The sequence below is a fragment of the Fonsecaea pedrosoi genome (genome assembly GCF_000835455.1).
Source record: "Fonsecaea pedrosoi CBS 271.37 unplaced genomic scaffold supercont1.4, whole genome shotgun sequence".
Taxonomy (NCBI): Eukaryota; Fungi; Ascomycota; class Eurotiomycetes; order Chaetothyriales; family Herpotrichiellaceae; genus Fonsecaea; species Fonsecaea pedrosoi.
In genome coordinates, this window is record NW_013550612.1 from 2,978,266 (window position 1) to 3,006,073 (window position 27,808).

Consider the following 27,808-nt stretch of genomic DNA (forward strand, 5'->3'; position numbering starts at 1 on the left):
AAGGGACGTGCTGATTGGTGCATCTTTTACCTCCCCCTGACTGCGCCTGCGAACTGGAGCCCAGACTCTTTGGTGCTCAGCCTCCCCAACTCTTGAAAGCTCTCTCCACAGAATTTCTCTCACTTCAGCCTTGACGAAGCTTGGGAGATGTCTCGCATGATTTGCCCTTTGCGAACCAATCGCGATCTGACTTGGCACCGAACACACCACTCGCACGTTACAATAGCTGCTGAGGCTCAGTGCGATAGCTTGTGAAAACTTACAGCATAGCGAGCAATGCTACACCTGGATTGTCACCATGGCTCGGATGACACCAGAGAAGCTATGCTTTCTCGTCTATACCATGGTGTATAAGAAGGTGAGTGCCTCTCGTTGCCGAAAAGGTTTGTCTTGTCCATCATCACAACAGCAAAACAACTATAGCAACAACTTCCTGAACCCTCGTTACCTTACCACAATCGTTTGAACCAAACAGTTTCCTTGCCACACTCGCTTCAAGCAACACTCCTCAAAACAGCGCATTCCCATCTACAATCTACAAAGTATAATCCCGTCGTCAGAAATGCGTTCTTCCGTCTCTTTCCTCATTGCAGCTCTTGCTGCTGGCACTTTGGCCATGCCAGTGGCCGAGACCACCACCACTTCCAACTACTGTGGCTTTGGCACTAATGCAGATGGCTCATGTATCGTCCCAACTACGTCCTCGAGCTCTGTTTCCTCTACCACGACTACTTCCGTGCCAACCACGACCTCAAGCTCTACTTCCTCTACCACCACAACGAGCTACTATTGCGGCTTTGGAACAGCTGCTGATGGCTCATGCATTACCCCCACGTCGACCAGCACGTCGACCTCAGCCAGCACCACAACGACCTCATACTGGTGCGGCTTTGGCACCGCCTTGGACGGCAAATGCATTACACCCACAACCACCACCACCACACCGGTCTCGACTACAACCACCACGTCATTCTGGTGTGGATTTGGCACAGCACTAGACGGAAAATGCATCACTCCAACTAGCACCAGCACCAGCACTTCGACTACCAGCACCACTACCACTACCACTACCACGACCTCACATTCCAAGACTACTACGACTAAGTGTACGAGCACCAGCAGTACCTCTACCTCCAGTGCCAGCACCAGCAAGAGCACTTCAAGCACGTCGACCAGCTCCTGCTCCACTACCAGCACCAGCAGCGTGCCAACCACAGCGAGCACCACTACCACTCACTATTGTGGATTTGGCACTGCTCTGAATGGAAAATGCAACCCATCGCCGACCTCAACTAGCACCTCGACTACTTCCACCACCACTCCTGCCTCTCAGTGGTGTGGATATGGGACGGCCGCCAATGGTCACTGCAATCCTGCTCCTACCCAGTCACCCACTACCCATCATTGGTGCCCTTCTCCAGCCACAGTGACTGTCACTGCCACACCTACCTTGGCCCCCAACTTCTTCTATAACTTGAGTGACTGTGTTGGTTGTCAAACCATTACAATCACCATGGCCGTGCCCACGTTGATTGGTGCCTGGTGAGCATTGATTGCCAGCGACACAGGCAAGATGGAGGAGACGAAGCAACGTCAGTAATGCGAGCAAGAGTTGGGCTGCAGGGCAGCATATCTTTTTAATGCGGTTTGTGATTTTGCGCGGTTTTTTGGGCATAGCACGGCACAGCATAGCATAGCATAGCATAGCGGAGGTTTGGCATTATGAGAGTACATATACGCATCGAATGTAATCACTCCTTAAATATACATATACTACTTGGTCCCCTCAAATTTATGATTTCGCCTTGCCATTGGTGCACCAAGTAAAATTATCTTGTCTGACGATGCTACTTGATTTCGACAGAGCCCAGATTTAACCATAAATCCTCTGTCAGACCGAATAATTTCCTCTCTCAACTCGGCGCTTCTTGTCGACAACACTTCTTCTCTGTTCCATACTCGGCTCTTAGCATTCCAACTCGAACCTCTTTCTTTCAATACGACTCCAATCAACAAGCACTACAACCTTGTTCTCATACTTTCAGACTCCACTATCCGCACAATCCATGGCCAATTGAGGCTTTTCACTTGTGTAACTGGCGCTGTTTCACTAACACCCCCCTTGAAGCTGAGAGCTCTTCATTGCCGCAGGAGAACCATGCTAGGCTATCTACTACTGACGCAAAGATGCAGGCCAGAAAGAAAAGGCAGCTTGGCGCAATTCACCCCCATGGAGGCTTCAAGTGACCTGGGTCATCACGCGAAAATGCTATGCTAAGTACAGAGCAAACCGCCATATGAAGATCCTTGCATGAGCGCTCTTCGCTCTTCGTCGCTCTACAGCTCGACAGCCACAATAGTTACGCCACGAAGAGCGTCTGTGCACAACGCCGTCGATTCCTTTCTTTCTTAAGCGCCGGCTACGCAATACCCCCGACGGGCCGCAGAACCCTGTCAAGGTCAATGCGTACGGGCCTCCCGAACTCACCATGCCCGTTTCTGTCGTGAGAAGCAGTTATCTCTCGCAGTCTACTCGTCAATATGACCTATCTCCGCCTCAATTGGCGTAAAGAAGCTAGCAGTGTTCTTCTGGAATCTCACAGGGGCCGGGGAAGGTCTGTGACACTTTGATACGCTATATGTCTGGAAACCCCTGCTCTGAGGGGCATCATGGCCACACCCGCGACCATGCATCCGTTCGTGAAGCCTGCACTGCGCCTCTGGTGGTGTGCTGCATATTGCGCCATTTCCATGACGAATGGACAGGGACCTCCCTGGACTCGGCCAATGCTCGTGAACGCCTCAGCTGCATCGGTTGCGGGAACGGGCAGGTGTACTTCTGGCAGTTCGGCACCAGACAGCCGCTCCATTTTCTTGGAAGGCAGCAAGTCCTGTGGCTGAGTATGGTTCGTTCGCCTGGAGACTCACCGGACGAGCCGTTGAACTGCATTGGCTGTGTCTGTGAGAGCCGGCGAGAGACACTATATAGACAGCTTGGAGCCTGGTAGGTACATCTTCTATCCCTCGACCAACCAGGCGGCACAGTCTCTCATCATTCAACCTCCCGCTGCACTCTCAACGAAACCTCACAGGATGCTTTCCACCAGCGAGCTCTGTCAAGTTCTGGAAATCAATCACCCTCAAGAGCAGTCCACGTGCATTGGCTATACGACAAGTGGTCGGGATGCTGGGCGGAAATGTCGAATTCCAGTGGCGGCGGCATCGCGTTCCGCAGCCACACGTATACTCACAAGTATCTGCAGCCCTCTCGCGAGTGGAGTGAAGCCCTCGAGGCTGGAAAAGCAGTTGCAAGACGCGGCAAGCCTACTTCATTGCAAACGGTACGTCTGTCGAGATATTCCACATGCCGATGGAGACAAAGTCCCGCCCTGGCTTCCTCCCCAATTGACACGCTTTCTAACGTGCTGTTAGATGGCACCAGGACCAAGCACCCGAGGAAACCCAGACCTGGTTGACTAGATTGGACCAACACATGGCAGAGACCCAAACGGCGACACGCTACAGCAGCGTTCGAGCTCAAAGCTCTTACAGAGGACGTCGTCCCAGCGAGGGCCAGGTCACATCGTCAACAAGAAGAACAATATCCTCCGAACCGTCGATCAGAGACAGCGATCTCTCTGGAGACTCGGACTACCACTTCCACCGGATGCAACAGGAGACAATCAGGATGCTTGAAGTTCTTTTGGCCCGGTTGGAGGATCGAACGAGGTCACTACCCCCTGTCACTGCCGCCGCCGACGTATCCGGGGCAGGGCAATCCTCGACACGAGGCCGTGTTTTCGATCCTGCACCCGCTGTGTCCAGTGCGTCGATCAGGGCCACTCGACGCCGACAATCTCGATCCAACGCTCCGTCAATCGCGTCGTCACGCTCATCTTCGCCAACTGGAGCCTACATCCCTTCCACAACCTCATCTCGGTCATCATCTCGGTCCTCATCCGCGTCGAGGAACAGCAACACATCTTCGTCCTCGATCTCCTCCGAGACTGAATGTGGGATCTGCCTGAACGCCCTGTCCTCTCGGAACCGGGACGATGACGATGACGACGACGACGACGACAACGAGACCTGGCGCTGTTCTACGTGCCACAACGCCACGCACGCCATGTGCTTTGACGAGTGGATGGCACGGTCCACCACCAACAGCGTGATATGCATTTACTGGTACGTATCCACGTTCCCCCCCCCCCCCTTGGTGATTCACCATCATGACTTTCCCTATGATCCTATCCCCCCACTTCTATTGCCCTTTTTTTTGGCTGCCAAAGACCACATCTTGTGAATAGGGACGTTACTTTGTACATAACATGCTAACTCTGTTCTCCTTGTAGTCGTGCCCCAGTCTCATCGTCGACCTAGTCAAGCAAGTCAAATTTCTTGCCACCCGCTTGGACGGCCCAGTCAGTCAGTCAGTCAGTCGGTTGAGGTGTTTTCTTCTTTTTATCCCAATCACTGCCAACAAGGGGTGGCCATGGACAGGAGGAACAGGCGCACTTGAAGCAATCAATGGTCTCATTCGCTCAGATTCTCCCGGATTAGGGTTAGGGTCCCAAGTCGCGGTTATATCTACTATGATTACATCTCCTACTGTCCCTTCTGTTGTACTTGACACCTGTGCTTGTCCGCGTGCTTGCGTTTGTAGATAGTTATGGTTATGGTTATGGTTATGGCAACGGCGAGGAATATTGAGTCGGGTCGGAACTTTGATCTTTGTGTTGCCACCAGCAAGCCACCTGGGTTTTTGTTAAGATATATACGCATATATCCTAGATATACGAGGTGTATATTTGGATATATGTGCCCTGTATACACCCAGCACAGGCATGTAAATAAATAATAATTAAAAAAAAAAAAGGTACTCAGCCTATCTGTCTGAAATTTATTTCTACCGTATATGATATCCTTCTCGCCACATGACCTGTTGTCAAGTTCTATGATGATAAACAATACCCAGCCTCATGTAGAAAGAAAGGGGAGGGGGAGGACAATTTCTAACAGCCTTTGCTCCCGTTTGCTCTAAATCCAGCTCTAGCTTTATAGGGATATTTATCGTATTGAAATGCAGTGCTGTATCTCGCTACCATTACGGTGTCCATGATAAGGGCGGAGAGAAAGATATCTTATGGAAGATCTCACTTCTTAGACACCGATCAGTCGGACATGCAATTCTGTGGTCGATCTGGAATAATCCTACCGTGCCTGCATAGCCTGCCATGTCTGGACCTATCCGACTTTCAAGAACCAATATGCATGAGATACCTGTAATTCTCCGCTGAACAAGCCTCGCACTCCCGAGGCTGAATTATACCTTTCCGCCCACCACCACGACCAATAATACAAGGTGTGAAGTAGTGTCTAGACCTTGACAAAGCAAAATGCATGATAGAATGACACTGCATCCTTCTCAGCCTCACTCAGCAACATCTCTCCCCCTTCATGCCTGATCACGCCCATCCTCACGGCCAAACTGGCCATCTCGCGATTGCTTTGCTCTTGCTGCCAAATATCCAAGAACGGCTTCCTGTAGCGTTGCTCTAGATTGTAGCTCTCGGCCAACGCCCGGAAAGCTTCCCAAGGTACCACAAATTCAGGCACATCCACGGCTTCAGCCATCCAGTACGTGTATTTCCAGCTGAAGGGTGGACGAAAGGATCCATCGGATTGTAAAGGACGCTGCGGGTCGATAGGGAAGCGGACGTTGTAAATGGCGTTGCCCCATTGAGGACCCTCCTCATCGGCCTCGCCGTCCTCTTTCTCAGCATCAGCACCATCGGGTCCATTCTCTTGAGCTTTCTTCGCTTCTTTGTCCTTGAACCACTCTCTGATCCTCTCCGCACAAACATCACTGTTTGGCACCACCCCAATAAATCGTCCCCCCTTCTTCAGACTTCCCGCCACGTTGCGGAGCATCATGCGCACTTTCTCCTCGGACTCAAATGAGTAGTGCATGGCAAACATACAAGTGACAACGTCAAATCCGCCACCGCCCCAGCGGGTAGGTTGTCCATTGCCCGCGTTGGCGTCGATGCCGACTTCGCGAATAATGCCGACATCACCAATCCAAGCGCCGAAACAGTCTTGTGGGAAGAAGCGGGCATCGAAGATTGGACGTCGACCTCGCCGCATCTGTTGATATCGTTCACGAGCTTGTTGAATGCTTGTCTCTGCGGGATCGAGACCGACATACAGCCCAACCGTTTGTGGAGCCAGCTGCCACTTCCCCAGATCACCTCCTTTACCGCATCCAATGTCGAGCACAAGGAGGGGTTTCTGTGCAGCAGGCTCTTTCGCCTCCTCGCCCCAGCCCAGTTCTTCCTCTTCGGTCTTCTCTTCCGGACTAAATTTGTGGATGAGGCAGGACTTGATCCAGTTGTTGAAAGTGCGGAGCCCTTTGATTTGAGATTCATTCCGGCGCCAGTCTCGTCCCTTTTCCTTCACCCACTCTGGCCGTGCGTTGTAGAATTGATTTGAGACTTCTTGAACACCACGATTGACTTGAGCGTGTAGCCCAGCCTGCTTCTGCTCCCGTTCGGCAGCAAGTCGCTGCTGTTCGGCTAGCACGTTCCGACCACGGCCGCGAGCACCGCCAGGACGAATTATATCTCGTGGGGGAGAGTCACGGATGGGGGAGGGGGATTTGCGACGCTCTCGTGGAGGAGATCGGCGACGGTAGGCATCCAAGGGGGAGCGTCGTCGAGGAGGGGATCGCGATCGGCGGTTAGAGAAGTTGTCCCTCCGCTCTCTTGCACGTCGGTCATCGGTATCCGGTCGTCGACTATACGCGTCGGACACCCGACGCGATGCAGAAATTTCGCCTTCTTCTCTCGGCTTGCGTGGGATTCGGGGCAGGTCTGCGGGTGTTCTGGGCTTGGGTTTCTCGGTGTGACTTCCATTCGTAGCGGGCTTAGGCGAGGCTTTATCTCGTCCCGCGGGCGAAGGGGACGCGCGTGTTTTCTTCATTGGAGGTGTCTCCTCGGTTTCCTGTCTCTTCGGTTCAGATGTAGGCTTCACTTCTCCGTCAGGCGACTCCGATCGCTTTCGCTTTCGGGACGAGTCCGCCGCACCCTCTGCTCCTGGACTGGACGTTGGTGGGGCCGTAGTATTTGCATCTTCCTCGGCATCTTCAGCAATGGCTTGTTCAGCTATGGTATCTGGCAATGCTTTGAAAGTATCTCGAGCAGGGTCATACGCAAAAGACGACCTTCGCCGTGCGGGAGCGGGTGCATGACTAGAGTCGGGCATGTTTGGCCAGGTGTGTTGTGGCCACAGTGAGAGCGAGTCTGTTATGCCCGTAAGGTGTGGTTTAGAACCGGAGTGTCAAGTGTCAAAATAGTTTCACTTCCGTTAAAATAGGTATGTAGGACAACAAGGGTACTTCGAATTCGTCTGGCCAAGATCCGTAGAGAAAATCGGAACACGACAGTTATAGGAACTACAGTGAAGGAAGTAGGCACTGACGCGCTACGGTGCATCACTGGATTCAATTTCTGATTGGACAATTCGGCGCATCGTCGCGTCAGACCACTTCCGCATATTATGGGTACTTATCTCGCATATTACATGGTAAATATGGCCCCCTGGAGTGTTGTCTGTATACCAACTCACTTGGCTGTTTCGTGAATCTCCCTGGCGGTGTCGTGTGCAGCCTGCGATTCCACCTCGTCATCGTCCTTGGTGGGCAGCCTATCCACGGTACCAAAGACAATCTCCATCTCTTCTAAGCTCTTGCCCGTAGTCTCCTTGAGCAGGAAATAGCTGTAAACAATGATAGCATAGTTGAATATGGCAAACATGAGGAACGTCCTCCAGCCGATATTGGTAATGGCGTGAGGAGTAATCTGGCTCATGACGAAGTTGAAGAGCCACTGGCTCGCAGCACCTGTTGCAACACCAATTTCCCGGATCCGGTTGGGGAATATCTCGCCTATGTACAGCCACGGCAGAGGCCCCCAAGACATATTGAAGGCGAATGCTTCCAGGTAGACCATGGCGATACCGGCCGCTCCCGACGATGTGATCCCAGTGGCCGATGGTTTGGGGGGATGCGTGTCAACAATCAATGCAATGATGAGCATGAAACTTCCCATCGCAAACGCGCCGACCATAAAGGGTAGCTTGCGGCCAAACCTTTCGACGAAGAAGAGAATGAAGATAAAGACACCAGCCATCTTGACCAGCCCGAAGAAGCCAGTGATGAAGAGTGTCTTGTTACCAGCCCCAATGGTGGCGAAGATCTGCGGAGCATAGTAGGCTAGTGAGGTGTTGCCGGTCAATTGGGCGCAGAGTTGAATCGTGATTGCGATAAACAATCGATATCTGTTCGAAGGCAGGAGAAGTTCTTTCCAAGTCAGGCCTTCCGATTCTCGCACTTCCACTTCCACGCCAGCAAGTATTTCTGCAAACTCGGCTCGAATCTCAGGGCTATCGACACCACCACGAACCCAAAGGAGAGAAGCATAAGCTTCTTCGTTGCGACCCTTCTTTGCAAGCCAACGAGTAGACTCCTTGACCAGTAACATGCCCAGCCCAAGAAGACCTCCAGGGACCAGCTGTAGGCCTACAGGCACTTGCCATTGCATCGAAGAAGTCTCGGAAATGCCCACTTGCGCAGCGTAGTCGACCCAGTAACTGACACAAACACCAGTCGCAAAGAACAGCTGAAAGCATGAGCCCAGCTTGCCTCGGATCTCCTTTGGGGCCATCTCTGCGGAGAACATGGGCACCAGCACTGTCGCTGCCCCAGTACCTAAACCGGAGACGACACGGCCAGCATAGAAAACGCCAATGGAGTGTGATTTCACAATTTGCAAAATGCACCCGATGCAGAAAACGACAGAGGCAATGATGAACCCCCATCTCCGACCGAGCCATCCCGTCAGTGGCCAGATGAAGAAGCAGCCGAAAAAGGCTCCAGCCTGGAGGATCGAGACACAGTTCGAGTTGACTTGTGTCTTGTCGGCCTTTGAGTAGCCGAAGTCATTTTGGAAGGATGGAAACGTCAAGACACCTCCCACAATCCCAGTGTCGTAGGCGAAGAGGAACGAGCCAATGCAGCACAAGGCCACAACGTAGCAAGCTCGAAATGTGCCCAGCGATTTACCCATGCTTGTTTCTTCTTCAGTGGCTGCCGGTGTTGTTTCGGGTGTGTCGCCTTGCTGGAGAAGATGATACCCAGCGGAAGAGGAAGAAGACGCCATGGCTAAGCTCTTATACCAATGCAGCAGACCGCCTGCCACAACGGCTGTCTCGAGCACCCTTCGGTTCAGAGGCCACCGGACTGCAACCCCAGGGTTGGACAGGATGATCCAATGTGTTGGGAGACAGGAATATGGGCTTCTAAATCACGCCATAGAAGCGGGGGAATGTGGCGTACGGATGACCAGGTGCAAACGGTAGGAGGAGTGTAGATCCAACTGTGGTATTTTTGATGGGCGACGAGGGATCGACGAGTGGATGGATGCGAACCGCTCACCCGCTGTAGCATTGAGGGCCGTCCCATGCAACTCAGGTATGCCGCAGGCTAAGGAGCCACTGTCCAGGGTCAAGCAGGTGTGTACATTCGTCGTGGGATATCAGCGATGAAGATTGGTTGAACAAGATGGAGGTTGCAGAGTGAGCTTACGGGTACATACAAAACTTGCCAAGTTCAGTCGTTGGTAATGGGTGGAGGTTCTTTTGTGCGGCGGACAACTACAAGCATTCCTCAGATCTACTCGTGGTTTGCGTTCTTCTTTATCACAAGCTTCTCGCTTCCCCAGAATATATCTGGCGCCGACCAAGGCATTATGGACTCTTTCACAAGGCCTTCCCTAACTTGAGAAACCAGCTAGGCAGGTGTGCCAAACCCCCAGCTTAGGCATTAGGCACCTAAGGCTGGGTGCCTATGACCTTCCATTGTAGGGACTTTTGCTGCGGTGGATTGGCATGCAAACTGCCCCTCCACGAGCCCCCAGTGACTTAAGTTGGTTCCTGGTGGGGGCTCGCCGTAAGATTGAACCGATACCGTCCCTCAATGGATTCCCCTCTTGCCCCGCTACCAGTTCAACTGAGGCACGTAGCTGTCGTCTTCCATATTACCGCGTATAGACTTCGATATTGTTTTCCTTTGTCCCTAGACATTGACTCGTGGATAGGCTGTCACCATGGCTGCTAAAAGGCCCAACTTCCTCATCATCGTCGCTGATGACATGGGTTTTTCAGATGCGGGATGCTTCGGCTCCGAGATTCGCACCCCCAACATCGACAAGTTGGCAAAGGATGGCATCCGTCTCACAGGCTTCCATGCTGCGGCCGCGTGCTCTCCGACAAGAGCAATGATCCTCACGGGTACGGACCATCACATTGCAGGCTTGGGCAACCTGATTGAGTGGACGGATTTCTCTGGACAAAACTTTCCCAAAGGGAGCAAATATTCGACTGCTCCGCAGAGAGGCATGCCAGGCTACGAAGGGTACTTGAATGCTCGAGTGGCTGCACTCCCCGAGGTCCTGAAAGAAGGAGGATATCACACTGTCATGAGTGGGAAGTGGCATCTAGGACTTACGAAAGAGCGAAGTCCTCAGGCCCGGGGGTTCGACCGAAGTCTAGCCCTCTTGCCGGCGTGCTCAAACCATTATGACTGGAGACCAGAGGCCGATTTTCCAAAATTCTTGGAGAAGAGCGTCATTGCATTGCACATGGAGGACGACCACTATGTCAAAGATCTACCAGAGGGATGGTACTCCAGCGACGGATATGGAAGCCGAATGCTCCGCTATCTGAAAGAGTGGAAAGAGGACAAGGAACTCTCCGAGAAACCCTTCTTCGCGTACTTCCCATTCTCTGCCCCGCACTGGCCTCTACAGGCTCCCAAGGAATACGTTGATCACTATCGGGGCGTTTACAGGGAAGGCCCAGAAGCCCTCCGTCAGGCACGGCTGAAGAAGCTGATTGAACTAGGGATGATACCCAAAGATGTCAAGCCCCATCCAGTGGTTGCAGACGAAGTGCCTGGGTGGGACGAGATGGACGACTTTCACAAGAAGGCATCCTCTTGTTCAATGGAAGCATATGCTGGTATGGTCGAGTGCCTAGACCACAATATCGGCCGAGTTACGGACTATCTGGAATCAATTGGCGAGTTGGACAATACCTACATTATGTTCTTCTCGGACAATGGTGCCGAAGGAGCTGCGTACGAAGCATATCCCATGGTGGCTGGTGAGTTGATGGAGCATATTGGCAAGTACTACAACAACTCCCTTGAGAATATTGGCAATAAGGACAGTTTCGTCTGGTACGGCCCACGCTGGGCTCAAGCTGCCACTGCCCCGAGTCGACTGTACAAGGCATACACGACCGAGGGAGGCGTTCGGGTGCCTTGTGTCATTCGGTATCCGCCGATGCATAAAGGCCGAGAAGGTGAAATCACCGATACTTTCGCAACAGTGATGGACATCGCACCCACGCTGCTTTCCCTGGCAGATATCAAACATCCCTCACCTGAGTGGAAAGGCCGCCAGATTGTACCCATGCGTGGCAAGGATATGATACCGTGGCTAAGCGGCAAGCAGGATCAAGTCCACGATCCTGGCGAGGCATTTGGGTGGGAACTCTGTGGCAGGGCGGCGATCCGTAAGGGAGCATGGAAAGCCGACTTCATCCCCTTCCCCAAGGGTAACTCGGCATGGCAGCTGTACGATCTTTCCAAGGATCCCGGCGAGACGGAAGACCTGGCCACCAAGCACCCAGAGATCCTGAAGGAATTGCTAGACCTCTGGGAAACATATTGCGAAGAGACTGGCGTGGTGCCCTTACAACCAGAACTCGGTGCCCGGTTCCATGAAGCGGTTGAGGCACAGATGAAAGAGGGCGAATGGATCGAGTATGAATACTGGAAGCCCGGGGCATTGGAGGAAAGCAGACGGCAAGAGTTTGTTAGGGAGATCGCCAAGGTAAGTGATCCCAGAATCAAGGAGGCAGCTGGAGGACAACCTGTCAATGTCGCGGGTGCATGAGAAAGACGGTCGAGGTGAGATTTAAAAGCTCAGCCATAGAAGAGGAGACCACGATGCAAGGAAGGCTAGACAAAACTTGAGACCGATTACAGTGAGATGTAAGGTCATCGAGCATTCATCGGGCGGTATTCAATACCGGGGTTGTTGACCGTTGATGCGGTGATATTTCAGAAGCTGGCATGCTGGCATGAGGAGATTGATTACGAGACACCGTGACGTACAAAATCGGCATTCTAATTAATAGGTACTCGTATTTCACGAAAATACTTACAAAGACGGCGAAAATTAATCTGCTCCGCCGCGCGCTTTTCTGTTTATGGTCTAGGGGCCATTTTGACGTAATGACCAAATACCTGATTTCACAGTACGATGTCATTTAATCAAGAGAAAGAGAGCATCAAAGGTTCCAGGTCCCGCCGCTACTCTGACTCTCACCTCGACATCTTAGTTTCCATACCAGGTGGACGACTTGATCGTACACAGAACATGGAAATTGCAGGACGAAGAATGCTTTGTCAAAATGATTGCTAATTGTAGGAGCATTGCCAGAGATATAATATTATTTCGTTTTATTTACCTATGAGCTCCTTCTCATGTGCTGCAACTACCGGACTTATGGTCTGAGCTTTGACCGGGAAGTGATATAGTGTCATTTCGATCTTTTGCAAAGGCTTTTGGGTGCAGACAGCGTGAAATATGTATGCTCATAGCTATCTCTCTACATGAGCAAGGAGGGACTTCAAAATGAACCCGAAAACAGGACGTGCTAAGCCCAACAAAGTTCCCGCCCGCGGTCCCGCGCATTCTCTTAACTTTGTCCCGGGCGCCTAATCCTGCGCCATGTGGGCTTATGCCTTTAAAGTGCTAGCGCGGTTCCGGTTACACCTCGCACTGAGTGTCACTTCATCGCAGGCGGCAGTGAGGCTCAAAAATCACCGGTTCAGTTCATTGCTTTTGACAAATAGCTACACAGACCTTTGTCATTGTATTCGAGAACTGTTCTCGCCCCCTATCGCTCAATCTCGTTGAATTCTCGCCGAATCAATGATCATGTCCTCGATACCTTGTGCCAACTGGCATGCGAACCCTTCCGAGAAATGCAGCAGGATAGGGCAGCTAGACTGCGGTGGCTGTCGCCTGGTTTCAGTAGGATGGCCACATTTTGGCAAAGAACATCTAGAAAACGTCGCTGACTGGTGCTGATCAGTACTGCGGGAAGGACTGCCAAAAGGAGCATTGGACTGAGCATAAAGTCTACTGCAAAAGCCCGCTGATGAAGACCAGCTGGATGCCGGCCTGGGAAACAGAACAACGTCTTCCATCGTTCGTGGGCGCCGGAGCTCCTATGGTCCCATATGGCCAGTTGAAGAAATACTTCTGGGGCAATATGCCCGCACTCGATGTCTTAGCCCTGGACCGCAATGAGGGATGCTCTTATGGTCACGACTTGCATGTGTTGTTTGCGGGTGAGGCTTATTCATTGTATTGTGCCACTAGCAGTGCTAAATACGTTGTGTTTATAGCTTCTGGAGACATCCGTAATGTGTTGAAAACTGTTGCTTGTCTTCCTGATGAGTATCAACAGTCTATCTCCCTGACTCTGAACGACCGGGATTTTGATATTGCCGCACGGAACCTGATCATACTCCTTGCTGCGATGCAGATCGACAAAGACCCCGACGATATCGAAACTATCATCCACGTTTGGTACTCGGCGAAACTCCAGTCTAGTCAACTACGTCAGCTGCAATCCTCGATTCTTCCACTATTTCAAAAGGTTTGTGCAAAGATTAAGGACAAACCGAACGGCACACTCTTGGGAAAGACTTGGACTTTCGGATTTAGATCTCTCCGCGTGACTTTGTCCAAGGAGAAATGGATGCTCCTCCCCTCTTTTCTAGAGGTTCCCAACGGCTTGTCTTGCAGCCTGGCCGACAAAATTCGACAAGGCACAACGCTTGCGCATGAGCGGCGAGACTACCGGGACCGGAATATCCTCTTACAGAAACCTCCTCATCGCGTGTGCAAGCAGAGATTCCGCGAAGATGGAATTCTATTGTCCTTTTCCCAGCCTCGCCAAGCATTCGACACTCCGAATCCGTGAGGCGCCCTTTGAAACAATAATCCTATGACATTGGTCTAACTTGTCACAGTACTTTCTACCAGAACAAAGAGCAATGGCCAATGAAGGACTCGGCAGACCCTTTTGATGGATGGGATCTCCGTTCTGTCCTCCAAAGCTCCTATGAATCCGCCGCCAACGACATGTATGGCAAACTGTTTAACCATCTAAGAGATCTTCTGTCCTCATTCGCCAGACAAGCCGCGTCGCGAAAGATAGCGTTCGAGCTCTTCAACGTGGACGTGACGGATCTCTCGAGACATCTTGATGGTCGACAGTTTGCACGTATTGAGGTGATGGCCGTAAGAATGTGCCGTGAGATAACAGCGCTGATCAATTCTACAGGTCTCTAACATTTCGGATGGCGGTTACCTTGGAGTAGCTCGCACACTCTACCTGCTCAGTCCATTCTTGCAAAAGCACATTGACAATTCTCACGCGACAATAATAACGCTTTTCATGAATGCCGTAGCCGAAACGGTCCATCTGAGTCCTGCAAAGCGTCCCGAGATAGAATCTCTCGTGATGAAAGTGTCGCAGTATCTTCCGGCCACACGTCCGCCACTCTCGGAATATGACCCTGAGGTGATTCGACGGATCGCGGCTCACGACCTCGTTCGTGACAATGACAAATACTTCGAAATGTCCGCACCTCCAAGTTCCTAATGCAGAAGAAGCATACTGACCATCTGCAGATATATGAGAGAAGAGCACTTCGGAGAGATTGGACGCCATTTGGGCTTGACAATGGAACGACCGCACACAATCATCGAGGAGTGGCCCATGAGGCTCAAGTCACCGCCGAAGCAGGTCGGGGCGAAAGAAGAGTTTGAGATTCTGCTTGCCTCGTCCCATAGTGGAGCTGAGCGCTACGTGGAGTGGAAGTGGGCATGATGTACTGGTCTAGCAATTTCTCTGCGTCTGGTATCCAGCATGCTGGCACTTCAAAGACGCAGCGTTCTTGGGCTGTCTATCGCTCGAGGTAGAAGCTGCGGAGAGATCAAAGTGCTTGCTAATTCGAGTCGTGGCGGCGGTGAGACGAGTTTTTCGATAATGCGATTGAGATGGGTCGCAAGCCTGATTGGATTGCGAACGGCAGCACCAAAGCGCGTGTCGCTAACATGGCGTAGGATGTAATGGGCAGGAAGGAAGGGTCACAAACAAACATCGGTAGGGAGCGGAAGAAGGCACTCAAAGGTGTTTCTGGATCCTACAGGACTTGGTGAATAGGATTTCCTCACGGCGACACGAGTGCCTCGGCGCTGGCGAAGGATCGATTGCAGTCCCCCAATAGTCAAAACAGAGAGCATGCGTAGAGCTGTATCGCTGTCGAGAGTTTGATCATATCGGATGGCAACAGGAACGAACACATTGGATCAAGAATTGTCACGCGTCTGACTTACTACCTTGTATGGAACTTTTACGAAGCACAAAAGCAAACTGTAAGAGCAGAGTGAAATGCCATGGGGCCGACGTGTGTGCAAATTACGGTACTCGGCCTTCCAGAGATGGCGAAGTTTGAGTATTTCCAATACGGGGTAAGCGTGGGCTTATCGTGGAGCCACCCATGAACCACCCAGGAGCCACGCGATCTTCCTTTTAGAGTTATTCTTCGTGCGTAATTACATGGTATTTCATCACTGTACAAGTACCAGATCAAACAGAGCAGATCTTCTTCGGTAAGCACTAGATCCCTCTTACGTGAACTTCTCAGCCCTGAGTTCCTGGCCCCTATTGACGCCTAAATTCTTAGAGAGGGTACTCGGTACCTCGTCCACTGTTCATTGGGGCCAACCACTGCTCTCGATCGTCCATACAAGTATCTCGTACCTCGTCCCCCCCCCCAACCTTTGACAAGACCTCTCATCTGGACCTACCACGACTCAACATATCCATTACCAAGAGACAAAAGAAAAAGAATGCCTGCCACCAAGCGACCATCGCTCTTCACTCGCCTGTCGGCCTCGGCCTTCGCTGCCTCTTCCAACACCACCACCACCACCGCCGCCGCCGACACTGCTTCGATCAAATCCACAACATCCGCTTCCTCAATACAGCCCTTACTATCAAAGGCGCGGCGGAAAGTCAGGACTTCTTCGTCGCGTGGTCGCAAGGACGACAAAGTGTTCAACTTCAACATGAGTTACCCGTATAGCACCTCGAACGCCGCCGCCGCAGCCATCACTGAAAATAGCTGATCGGTTTGAGCCAGCTCGTTCAGTATGTAAGGAATGGGGTGGGCCTTTGGGGGAGGAGGAGGGAAGGACAACTCCAGGCTTCGACCCTGTAACATTTGGCCCCAGTCGACAGCTGAAGGAACGGAAATCGTTTCAACCATCGGGAAAATCACGCCCTTCGAAGTACCCTTGTACACAGCAGAATGAACCAACTTGTCCCTCGCATCGAACTGCCTGACTGCTGTCACGCTGTGCACCCTCGCGGCACTTCTGGACCTTGATTCTTAGGTCCCCCTCACACCCCGCAATTTCCCCAGATGCAGATGCCAAATCTTCGTGAGCTCTGCTTATTTCTGCCGCCTAGGCGTCTTCATTGGATTCGGTTACAAATCTCGGCGATTTCGGGGCGACGCGCCTCAGGGGCAAGGGGCCGAGGGGTTGGCGGTTTTTGTGTACCCAGCTCGCCAGTTACTACGCGTATTGTTACTACCTGGCCGCCGATCGAATTGTTCTTGTTCTGGGCCACAATTCTGCACGGGTTTCGCTCCGTTGCGTCCTGCCACATACCTATGTACCCACGTACCTGGTGTGCACACCAAGTGTGCCTAGTGTACCTACATACATACGTAGCAATGTACAATGTACAGCACACACCAACTATTCGTATCATTTCATACTCATACTCATCTTTCAACAGGTATCTATCTACCTACCTACCTACCTACCTACCTACCTACCTATCTAAGGGACATACAGTACCAAAAATCCTCAAGCCGCACAGGTATGTAAGTTTCGACTCCTGTCGAGAGAGAAGTTTCTAAGTCTACCGCCATACTTCGATACTCGATAGAAACATCTCGATACGTGATACATGCATGTTAACTAACTAACTTTCTCTAACCAATACAAGTACATGCTGTGAGGTTGTATGGTTGTCTGGTTCCTAGGTAGGTACAATAATCTGACACATACCACATGACACATGCCACAAGGGACTGACTGAGATTCAACGACGGAGCTGGTTCTATACAAAGATTCTTTGGCCCCTCCCAATCAAGAACACTCTTCTCGTACTCCAACCCTTTTCAGGAGAGCACGAGTACAGTGTTGCTAGTGCCACGGTGGTGTTGGTTGTTGATTGAGTTGAAGGAATGTCCTGTTGCTGCTGGTGCTGCTGCTGCTGAGATTGCCGTGGCTCGTGGTATGATTAGGACCCGTTTGAAGTCGAAAGCGTGATGGCTCGCGCGCGGACACTTCCATATGTACTGACGCCGATATCATCCTCAGTACCCTTAGTTAGTCCAAAAAGGCAGCTCCTGTGCCATGTTCAACGACAAATCGCTAGTCGCAATGACAAGAGTCCCAATCACCCTTGCACTTCGTATAATGACTGCGAATTCGCCTCGTGCATCCTCGAATATGGTATACGAGCGTGGTCGTGTGATGGCTGCTCCAGTTCCGGTTTCGCGATGAAGGAGGGATCGTGACCGCCGACTGCTGCCATCGCCTGGAACCTCTGCTCGGCTGTGACCCTCCTCTTTCGCTCTCTGACGAACCAAAACGCCATAATGCCGACGACCAGAGCGCCAACGCCAACACCTACCCCCACGCCTATGCCGATCGACCGTGTGTCGGTACGGTTGTTTGTGCTCGGCGTCGTGGGTGCTGCAGGACCAGTGGTTGCTGTGGTTGCTGAAGTCTTTTCCGTGCCGGAAGAAGAGACAGTCGTCGAGGTGCTGGCAACGGTGGACGTGCTACTCGTTGGGAAATACGGTCTGCCGAAGGCTACCGCAAAGCTGCTGTCGCAGCAGCTCGAACCATCCACCGCGCAGCACCAGGTCTGATCCTGAGTCGCGGAGGCCACGCCCGAGTCGCAATTGAGGATATTTGCAAAATTGGAGATATTTGCCTCGACTGTTCCAAATAAACAACTCAACTTTGATTTCGGGCATTGGGCTGGGTTGTGATAACAATCACCGTACCTTGAAAGGAGCAAGCTTGAGCGCAGCTCGACGACAACCACGTCGAGTCTGTGCATCCACCGCGGTATATGTAGTTGGCATTCCCGATACAGTATCCGTATTCTGTGCAGACACTCGTGCGCAGATCACAGCATGCCGCATGCTTAGAATCGCTGCCTGCGTTGCATGGTTGGTAGTTGTACTCCGTCACCAGCTGCCCATTGGGCCAGTAACAGCTCGTCGATGCGAGAGACATGGGTAATTCTTGAATGTGCAATATCGGGTGTTCGCAAGCCCTTCTTTTTCTATATCACAGTGGCTAGCCTGCGAACACAAGCGAACGAAGGGGGACCTGTGGAAGTCGAAGGACCTGCCCTTCTGCGTCCGGCGTACAACGACACTGCCTCACGGGACATTGCTGGCCCCATGGTCGGCGCTGGACGACCAGGTACACTCTTGCGCTGGAGCGAGAGCCATGAAACACAAACAAAGCGCTTGCGCACAGGGGTTCAGAGCAAGGCGCCTTTTCCGTTAGCCGCATGCGCGAGGTCCAAGTACTACTGTACCTAAGTCTCAAAGCTTCCAGTCACTTCGCTGAGAACCCTCCCCTCGCTACCTGACTGCAAGCCACGTTCGGTTTCTGGCCGGCCGCCATGGTTGCATTTTGGTGCCTTTGCCTGCAGGAACCAATATGTGTGTGGGAATACTCGCTACACACCTCCTAGTCATGCCGCAGTGGAAACCTCGTTTCACATGCGCGACGCCACAAGCGGCTTGGTCCAGAGTCCCGGCAAGGGGCCGGCTGGGGGGAACAAGGAACTCTCTACCGAGTACGGCAAGGGGGGGAGGGAAGGAATGAAGATTGCATGTCTTTCAGAATTGAGGTGTCACGCAGTAGAAGTGTCTCTGGGCGAAATTGAGCAGAGCAAAGCTCGATGGATCAAATTTAGAAGTTATATGCCCCAATATACTCGGTACTTATAGTAATATGTTCCATAGCTGCCGAAAATGTCTAATTAAGCTCCGTCTGGCAACCGGGGAAGACGGAAATTGCATCCCAACCAAAAGAAAGGACAGGGCATGACTATAATGACCCATACAAATGCGACAGGACTTTGCCAACAGTTAAAAGTGGATTTCGGCAGAGAGAATAATTAGGGATCTTGGTGTTTTTGAAACCCTTAGCGCTTTATCGGAGAAGAATTCAAATACGGTCCGAGAAGGCAGTCATGTGGAAAATGGTCTTAACAGTACCTTATGCACATGCACATAGGGCCTCTGACACGGTCAAACCTAGCCTTCCCTCGATATGGACAGAGATATACCTACATAGGTACATAGCCAGGGCATCTCACCCCGGCCCTCGGTTTCAGTGTCTTCTGCCCGCTTGTTTTAGACCAGCTTGGTGACCAACTTGCCCGTGTTACCGCCGTCAAACAACTTCAGCCACGTCTTGGGCACGTCCTCGAATTTGGTGTCGACAACCTGCTCACTCTCCTCGTTGGTGATCTTCAACTTGCCTTCCTTGATGGACTGCACGAAGAGTTCGATGGTCTCCTGCGCCTTTGGGAGGTAGTCGAGCACGATGAACCCGCGGATTGAGAGGCGCATGGTTATCACTTGGAAGTAGTCTGGAGAGGGAGGACAGGGTCAGATAAACACCTTTTTGAAGAGGAGGGCGGAATGGAAGTTGGATAGACATACTTTTCAGCACAGTTGGCTCGGTGGAATTGTAGCCTGAGATGGAGCCGCACGCGACAGCCACGCCGTGCCGCTTCAGCCGTCCGAGCATGAGGTCGAGAATATGGCCCTGAAATGAGACAGAGTGTCGTTAGCATAAACCTCACCATTGCCACAAGTTGAGTCTCTCCTCAGGTGGACAGGTGGGTGGGAGTTACTCACGCCGACATTGTCGAAATAGATGTCCACGAATCCTTCTGTCGCCTTGTGCAGATCTTCTTCAAAGGTCGGGCTCTTGTAGTTGATGCACTTGTCCGCACCGAGGCTTTCTACCCAGCGACATTTCTCGTCTGAGCCGGCAATGCCAATGACTTCTGAACAGCCGACAATCTAGAAGGCAAAAGCCCAGGTGGTCAACTCGGGAACAGAGCACACTGGAACAGAAGAGCTCCGATGGGGCCTTACATTCTTTGCGATCTGCACCACCATATTACCCGTTGCCCCCGCTGCTCCAGAGACCACAACTCTCCTGTAATGTCCGTCAGAAGCTAAGCAAACAGAGACTCTCCAAGACGCGTGAAAAGAGGTGCAGGATGTCGCGGACACACTTACATCCCTTTCTTCGCTTCCCCAACCACCACCAGGCCATAATAGGCCGTCAACCCCGGTCCGCCGAATGCGCCCAGGTAATGCGTGATGCTCAAGCCTCCGGGCAGCGGCTGTCGAGGACTGCACTCGGCAGCATCCACGACTGCGTACTCGGTCCATCCCGGAGCCACCGCCACGATAGTCCCTTTCGATAGATTCTCAGCAGTCGAGGCAATGACTTCGGCCAACCCACGAGCCTGCATGGGTGCCCCAATCTCAACGGGTGGGGCGTAATGGCGCTCTGCCTTGATGGCGCCATCAATGGAGGGACGTTGAGCCGGGTCGTTGGAGAAAAAGAGCATCTTGACCAAGGCTTGGTTTGGTTTCAAGGGAGGCAGCGGTTGCTCAACTAGCTTGAAGGTTGGGTTCGCATCGCTGCTGGAGAAGGTCGGAAGACCTTTGGGACGATTGGCCAGGATCCAAGTGCGGGTAGATGTAGGAGTCGACGCCATACTGTCAGGTTCGTCGTGTCGAGCGGTTTAACGAGATGTCAATGTGCGTAACCCCCCAACTAAAGAAGCAGTCGAGCAGTGTGTTATAGACAGCTCGGCTATCTGCTGGTTAATACTCCTATCAATATCGTACGGCTGAAAATCGTCCGACGGACAAATGAATGACTCCGATGAGGAGCTGTGAGGCATCTGACCAGGAGAAGAGACAGGAACGAGAAGTGAGTTTGTCTACCTCAATACTAAATGTTTTTCAACAGCCAGAACAAGACACCACTGACACGTTCCAGCATGACGTGCCACTTTCTCTAGCCATGGAGGGGCAGGAGTCAAAGGGAAACATGGTGCCTGAACTGGGTTAAAACCGAGGTACAGAATTAACATGAAGAGGTACCCGGATTTTCATGATTGGCGGAAGGTTCTTTCATCTCCGCAACCCGCTCACCCGCTTCGTCAAGGACATGCGACCAAGTCGCGTCGATGGGAGGGTATCTTCATATTTGTCAGCATTTCTATAGTGATATGACATCTATGTACTGTCTTGCATCGGCGCCCGTGAGCTTCGGGATATGACCGATCATCTGTTCGTGAGCTTATAAAACAGCTGCACACCTTCCCATCCCACCGGATTCAATATCGGATATGGGTAGGGGTCATTACACCGACTGCCAGAGAGGAACGTAGTGTACCAGTCCAATGGACGCGCAGACACCGTATGATCGGGAATCATGTTTGTCAGCTCCGCCTCCTTTTGGCGGGGATTCAGGCATTGTAATGTCACTCAGCACGCGCGGTGTCCGGGAGATAAGCAGGAGAGGCTCGCATTTGTCCATGCTCTTCACGCGCAGAATCTCGACTGGCTGGACCGTAGAGGGGACTCGATTCAAGTCCTTGCGCAGCATGAACAGATGTAGGTCCAAAAGACTGGCCACCAATAATTCTTCAGCAGACCAGGGTGTGCTCACATGTTTCACCCATAGAGTCCGTCCCATTCCTCTTCTTCATCGTCAGGTGCAGCATTCTTTTTGATCTCTTCCAGATGTTTCTTCTTTCGATCTCTTTCCCTTTGCGCCAGGTCAACCCGGTCCAAAGGACATGTCCCGTTCACCAACAGCCACGGACGAATGCACTCAAGATCAAAGATATGACTTTGATGGCAGGGAAGGCGCACCAGCAGCGGATGAGGATCTTCGACAAAAGCGTTACCGCAGATAGGGCAGTCAGCATCTTTCTTGACCTTTTTGATGTTGACTCGCTCCAAAGCAGCAATGTATTCCTCGTCCACACCCTTGACTTCCCGAGGAGGTCGTTCGGCAGTGTCCATCAGGTTCTGGATCATGCTCTCGAGCAAGTTGGAGTCGGCGTTGTCGTTAACCCTACGCATTACTTCGAATGCCTCTGCAAGCGAGCGAAAGACGGCCGAGACATCGGCAGGAACGGGAACGGCCCCTTCACGAGCTCGTTCTTCTGGTCGGTCGGGCGTGACTTCAGAGAGAAGACTCAGGAAGGTGGAGAGATCGGGTCGGCGTGACTGGCTTTGACTGCCATTTGGTGGGTCAGAGGCATGTTCAGCTAGAAAGCGTCAACCCCGTCGGCGTAGCATGAAGGCATCGTGCTTACTCTCGTAACTACTCATCGTTGTCGTGTTAGCAGATGAGAATGTTTCTGTGGGCTCGTGATAGTTAGAGAGTGTGACGAGGCAAGCTTCAGTCGTGGGCTGTGGGGAATAAATAGGTGACAAGCGAGATACAGGCACTAGTTGATGGCGTGGCCCTCTCGATAAATCAGCTGTGACAACGTGGTGGGAGATGAAGCGGGCAGTGAATTGAGTAGAGAGATATCAGTGTCAGCCAAATACAGCAACAATTAAGTCGAACTAGTGAAGTCGCGCAAAGGGCGAGTAGCAGGAGAACGAGTAGATTGAGATTGATAGACGTGGGGAGTTTGACATGGATGCACAAATGCATCATGGCGAGAAGCTGAAGGCGGCGCTGCCGCTGGTGACGCCACAGTTTCAAGCCGCAGTCACCGAAATCACAGCCACTTTCTACACTTTATGGCCAGGGCTGCTACTCCTGCGCCTGCCCTCAACTTCCAACCATCAACCATCAATTATCACTACCTGGACTATCCATCTCGACAAACGACGATCGACGACAAACGGCCATGATGATATGACCTAGTCCGCACGCTGTTAAACCAAATCGCCCTCGAAGACCTTTCATCACTCAAAACGCTTGCTGCCATCATGCATCGTCCTCCAGATCTACAATAACTCAACAACGTCGGCACCAGTTTGCCCATGGAGGCAGATTGGGATGAGATCACTCGCATCGCAGTGCCTTCGTCAGGGCTGCATGCGATTCCCACTCCCGCCAGCGCGGTTACCTTTGATGATCTACAGGAACTTCTGTGGGTGGGCAACGATCAGGTAAGGGTGGCTCTTGGAACTATTGTTTACACCTCTCACCTTTGAGGCCAGGGCCGAGTCACCTCATTCTATGGTCCCGAATTGCAACGGTATGTTTCGGTCAAGGCTCATCTGGGAGAAGGACCGGTGAAGCAGCTCTTGGTCCATGAGAAGGGTATCCTTTCCATCTCGTCTTCCAGCGTCCATTTCGTCACCCGCAGAGGCTTAACGCAATGGCACATCTCGCATCGCCTGATGACGGATCTCCGATGCATGGCTTTTGCTGCCACCAACAATCTCGTCGTCGTTGCGGGATGCCAAAGCACCTTTTTCGTCATCGATATAGACAAGGGCCAAATTGTCTCCGAGCATCCTGCCCAGGCGAAGTACACGATCTTGAGAAAAAGTCGCCATATATGTGCTGCAACTGATGACGGCAACGTGCATATTCTTAGCTTAACCGACTATCAACTTCTCAAGTCCTGGAAGGCCCACTCCAGCGCGGTCAATGACATGGATGCGCGCAACGACTTTCTCGTTACGTGTGGCTTCTCCGTCAGGCAATTGGGCGTGCCTATCGTCGACCCGTTGGCCAATGTCTACGATCTGAAGTCGCTCACATCCCTGCCTCCCATACCTTTTCATGCGGGTGCCGCATACGCCCGCCTACATCCGAAACTCCAAACCACCAGCTTCGTCGCGTCCCAAACCGGGCAAATGCAGGTGGTGGATCTGATGAACCCTGTCAATGTCATGCTCAAGCAAGCAAACGTCCAGTTTATGCTGGGAATGGAAATCGCCTCTTCGGGAGATGCCTTGGTGATCACTGATTCAAACGGATGGATATACCTTTGGGGGTCTCCCTCCAAAGTCCGCTTCAATAACATTAGCAAGGAAACAGAATTTGCAGATCCCCCTCCCCAGCAGATTCCTCATGTTGACTGGAATGACTCACCACTCAACACCATAGGCATGCCATACTACTCAGAACCTCTACTGTCAGCCTGGCCAAGTCATATGGTATTTGAGGTTGGAGCGCCACCGGTGCCAATCGAGCCATCGTTGTTGTTTCACATGCAGACTGCCGAGATGGGCCACTACGCTCCCAATCTGAATCCTCGAAAGCTTCTCCGATACCAGGTTGAAGATACCAGGATAGGTCACGTGCCGGCTTCAATCACTGCGCCCAAGTTTCTCAGCGAAAAGGCAAAAGAAGCTCCCGCCAATGGAAACAACAGGAAGCTCTCTGATGCCGCCGAAGGATTGGCCGGAATTTCTCTCAGTGGCCGGGCGCAAACCGATGAGGAACGAATGCTCAAATATAGTAATGTCGAGATCAAGTACAGCAGATTCGGAGTTGACGACTTTGATTTTCGATATTACAACAAGACCCCTTATTCGGGACTGGAAACGCACATTGCCAACTCGTTCATCAACTCACTATTACAGCTGTACAAATTTGTTCCTCTTATCCGCAATGTGGCCATCCAGCATGCTGCCACATCGTGCGTGGCAGCCCAGTGTCTTCTGTGTGAATTTGGGTTTCTCTTCGACATGCTGGAGAAAGCAAATGGTCAGAATTGCCAGGCGACCAATCTTCTGAGGGCTTTTGGAGCCTCTAGGGAAGCTGCGAACCTCAGCCTTTTCGAAAATCTGTCTTTGGCCAACGGCACGCCGCTCTCGACGACAATCCAATCAGTAAATCGATTCTTCTTGAAGCAAATGGCACATGACTACGTCACAATGGCGACGAGTGGTGACGGTATTGAGGAGGTCATTGCGAGCAAAGCCTTTGAGGCCATTCGTTGCATGTATTGCAACAATGAGACAACCAAGCCTGCAAGCACCTACGTGCACGACCTTGTCTATCCCCAACTCGAACCTAAGCACTCTATGAGATACATCAAGTTTTCGTCCATCTTAAAGACCACCATCGAACGAGAAGCTAAGAACCGAGGTTGGTGCAGTCGATGTCGAAGATATCAACAGTTGGCCATCCGAAAAACAGTTCGACAACTGCCTTTCGTGTTGATGATCAATGCGGCACTGGGAACTAACCCTGCAATGCGCGGAATTTGGGAGACCCCCGGTTGGCTCCCTTCCGAGATTGGCGTTATCGTACAGGATAGGAACGTGTACGTTTTCGAAGGTTCCGACCTAGCCTTGCATCAGCGAAACAAATCCCCGGGCCTGGTGATCTATGAGTTGGTGGGCTTCGTAGCCGAGATTGACACCAGTGAACGCCATCAACCTCATCTCGTCAGCATGGTGAACGTGGAGGTTTCCAGCAGTGGGCCCGAGGTCACTCCCAACCAGAAAGTATTTCCCAACTGGCATCTCTTCAACGACTTTTTGGTGTCTCCAGTCGATCCGAGAGAGGCTCTCCATTTCAACAAAGGGTGGAAAATGCCCAGCGTCCTTGCCTATCAAGTCAAGAATGCACATGGTAGACTTGATCACAACTGGAAACGAGGCATGGACACAACTTTATTATACCAGCACTATAGCGTCAATGGTCTCTATCCTAAAGAGGGTTGTAAAATCCTCACGCCCGGAGAGCGCCCAGAGAAAGGGACTCCTATCGCGCTGGACACCGAATTTGTCGAATTGGAGAAAGCCGAGATCAATGTCAAGGCTGACGGAACACAAGAAACCATCCGGCCAGCGAAGTCTGGCCTTGCACGTGTTAGCGTGGTACGTGGGCAGGGTGAAGACGAAGGAGTCCCTTTTATTGACGACTACATCACCATCTACGAACCGATTGTCGACTACAAAACTCAGTATTCGGGCATCCGCCCGGGGGACCTCGATCCCCAAATATCAAATCACAACCTGGTGCCTCTAAAAGTGGCCTATAAAAAGCTATGGATTTTGCTTAACCTCGGCTGCATCTTTGTTGGACACGGGTTGGCATCGGATTTTCGAAAGGCCAATATTCATGTTCCCAAGTCTCAAACAGTCGACACGCAATTTCTATACCTCGCCCCTGGCAAGAACCGCCGGTTTTCACTGCGATATCTTGCGTGGGCAGTATTTAAGGAATACATCCAGGAAGAAACTACGCTGGATGAGGCGATGCAAACCGATGGGCATGACAGCATTGAAGACGCGCGCATGGCCTTACGCTTGTGGCGTAAATTTCAGGAGTACGAAGATGCGGGCGTCGCAGAGCAGATGATTGAGGACATCTACCGCAAAGGCACAAAATACGGCTGGAAACCTCCCCCACGCAGTATTGGTGGAACGTTAATGCCCATGGATGGTATTGGTACTGGAGCAGCAAACAGCGCTGTACAGAGTGGGAGAAACACCCCGGATTTGATGACTTTGCCTTCGTCTGTGGCGGGTACACCGTTGCCGACCTCGCCGCCTAAAGGGCCTGGAAGTGCCAGCGGCAGTAGTAGTTCACTTGGAGGAGCATTCAAGTTGAATGCTGCGGGGGCGGGGAGCTTTGTCCCCGGGAATGGGATCATCAAGGAAAGTCCGCTTCGCTAGGAATGAAGCAAAGAAAGCGGCCTGGATTGGTGGGAATTGGTCACGGAGACTCGAGATAGTTGGAGAGATGTGGTGCTCTGGCATTCAAGTTGTTGCTCGCTGCCGTGCTTTTCTTGAAAATTCCACAAACAACCAATACAGTCCTTTGATCCTTCGGTCACTGCGCCTTTGGACGCCTGACTGAGTTCCGTCTTTCGTCACTCAGAGCAGTTTTATTCATAATTGATTCTTTATTCTTATATCGGGGGTTGCATCTAAAGCTCGGTTGGTCATCAAGACACCCAGACCTCACGCTGCTTGTTTTATCTGCATGCCCTCTTCGCTGATATATAAAGAGAGCATTCGTGGCAGAGCCTCCTGGACCGTTGCCTGCCCTGACAACGGGTTTCATGATTGGTGGACTTGAGTTTCCACTACCAGCGCATCATAGGCCAAGTGCTTAAAGTGGTTTAGCGCGGGTCTATTTTCAGTTCAAGGCTGTAACTCAGCCTCACTCAGATGATCAACGTAAACGTGTGAAACCGACAAGAAAGGCTAACCCAACCATGGCGCCGTCACCTTCTCTTGGAATTTACCCCGTGCTCGATTCTGATATACTGGCCTTCTCTGTAGCTTGTTCCTTGGTTGTGTGAATATCATTCCACGCAGCTCTGTGTTACAGCTTCTCCAACATTTGTTTGTTGTGCCTGATACCACTCGTGTTTCAGGAGCAATTGAGCACTGAGCACGCCCGCCCGTTTTCCAGCACTGCCATTCGCAAATTTTGAAACGCACCGCCTCTGATCCGGCACAAGGGGCGGCCTCGGCGGGCCACGACGTCTGCATTACCGTCTGCGACTGCTATATACG

At 51.9% G+C, this 27,808-nt stretch overlaps 10 protein-coding genes across 10 annotated transcripts; 5 read left to right on the forward strand and 5 right to left on the reverse strand.

Moving 5' to 3' along the window:
- Nucleotides 1-298: 298 nt before the first annotated feature.
- On the forward strand, nucleotides 299-1,546 carry Z517_06873 (uncharacterized protein; the record flags this gene model as incomplete). Its single annotated transcript, XM_013428612.1, has 2 exons — nucleotides 299-358; nucleotides 518-1,546. The coding sequence occupies 2 exons, from the start codon at nucleotides 299-301 to the stop codon at nucleotides 1,544-1,546; spliced, it is 1,089 nt and encodes a 362-aa protein (XP_013284066.1).
- A 1,651-nt stretch (nucleotides 1,547-3,197) lies between these two features.
- Nucleotides 3,198-4,380, forward strand: Z517_06874 (uncharacterized protein; the record flags this gene model as incomplete). The annotated part of the gene is made up of 3 exons (XM_013428613.1): nucleotides 3,198-3,341; nucleotides 3,443-4,185; nucleotides 4,353-4,380. The coding sequence occupies 3 exons, from the start codon at nucleotides 3,198-3,200 to the stop codon at nucleotides 4,378-4,380; spliced, it is 915 nt and encodes a 304-aa protein (XP_013284067.1).
- Nucleotides 4,381-5,376: 996 nt separating this feature from the next.
- Z517_06875 (uncharacterized protein) lies at nucleotides 5,377-7,263 on the reverse strand (the record flags this gene model as incomplete). The annotated part of the gene is made up of 1 exon (XM_013428614.1): nucleotides 5,377-7,263. One exon carries the CDS (start codon nucleotides 7,261-7,263, stop codon nucleotides 5,377-5,379), a length of 1,887 nt encoding a protein of 628 aa, XP_013284068.1.
- Nucleotides 7,264-7,622: 359 nt separating this feature from the next.
- On the reverse strand, nucleotides 7,623-9,218 carry Z517_06876 (uncharacterized protein; the record flags this gene model as incomplete). The annotated part of the gene is made up of 1 exon (XM_013428615.1): nucleotides 7,623-9,218. The coding sequence occupies one exon, from the start codon at nucleotides 9,216-9,218 to the stop codon at nucleotides 7,623-7,625; it is 1,596 nt and encodes a 531-aa protein (XP_013284069.1).
- Nucleotides 9,219-10,163: 945 nt separating this feature from the next.
- On the forward strand, nucleotides 10,164-12,017 carry Z517_06877 (uncharacterized protein; the record flags this gene model as incomplete). The annotated part of the gene is made up of 1 exon (XM_013428616.1): nucleotides 10,164-12,017. The coding sequence occupies one exon, from the start codon at nucleotides 10,164-10,166 to the stop codon at nucleotides 12,015-12,017; it is 1,854 nt and encodes a 617-aa protein (XP_013284070.1).
- A 1,288-nt stretch (nucleotides 12,018-13,305) lies between these two features.
- On the forward strand, nucleotides 13,306-15,033 carry Z517_06878 (uncharacterized protein; the record flags this gene model as incomplete). Its single annotated transcript, XM_013428617.1, has 5 exons — nucleotides 13,306-13,483; nucleotides 13,541-14,117; nucleotides 14,171-14,432; nucleotides 14,485-14,783; nucleotides 14,835-15,033. 5 exons carry the CDS (start codon nucleotides 13,306-13,308, stop codon nucleotides 15,031-15,033), a joined length of 1,515 nt encoding a protein of 504 aa, XP_013284071.1.
- Nucleotides 15,034-17,682: 2,649 nt separating this feature from the next.
- On the reverse strand, nucleotides 17,683-18,533 carry Z517_06879 (uncharacterized protein; the record flags this gene model as incomplete). The annotated part of the gene is made up of 2 exons (XM_013428618.1): nucleotides 17,683-18,230; nucleotides 18,299-18,533. 2 exons carry the CDS (start codon nucleotides 18,531-18,533, stop codon nucleotides 17,683-17,685), a joined length of 783 nt encoding a protein of 260 aa, XP_013284072.1.
- Nucleotides 18,534-19,669: 1,136 nt separating this feature from the next.
- Z517_06880 (uncharacterized protein) lies at nucleotides 19,670-21,057 on the reverse strand (the record flags this gene model as incomplete). The annotated part of the gene is made up of 5 exons (XM_013428619.1): nucleotides 19,670-19,908; nucleotides 19,982-20,087; nucleotides 20,180-20,347; nucleotides 20,423-20,486; nucleotides 20,570-21,057. 5 exons carry the CDS (start codon nucleotides 21,055-21,057, stop codon nucleotides 19,670-19,672), a joined length of 1,065 nt encoding a protein of 354 aa, XP_013284073.1.
- A 967-nt stretch (nucleotides 21,058-22,024) lies between these two features.
- Z517_06881 (uncharacterized protein) lies at nucleotides 22,025-22,690 on the reverse strand (the record flags this gene model as incomplete). The annotated part of the gene is made up of 2 exons (XM_013428620.1): nucleotides 22,025-22,626; nucleotides 22,675-22,690. 2 exons carry the CDS (start codon nucleotides 22,688-22,690, stop codon nucleotides 22,025-22,027), a joined length of 618 nt encoding a protein of 205 aa, XP_013284074.1.
- A 666-nt stretch (nucleotides 22,691-23,356) lies between these two features.
- Z517_06882 (uncharacterized protein) lies at nucleotides 23,357-26,959 on the forward strand (the record flags this gene model as incomplete). The annotated part of the gene is made up of 2 exons (XM_013428621.1): nucleotides 23,357-23,485; nucleotides 23,537-26,959. 2 exons carry the CDS (start codon nucleotides 23,357-23,359, stop codon nucleotides 26,957-26,959), a joined length of 3,552 nt encoding a protein of 1,183 aa, XP_013284075.1.
- Nucleotides 26,960-27,808: the final 849 nt, after the last annotated feature.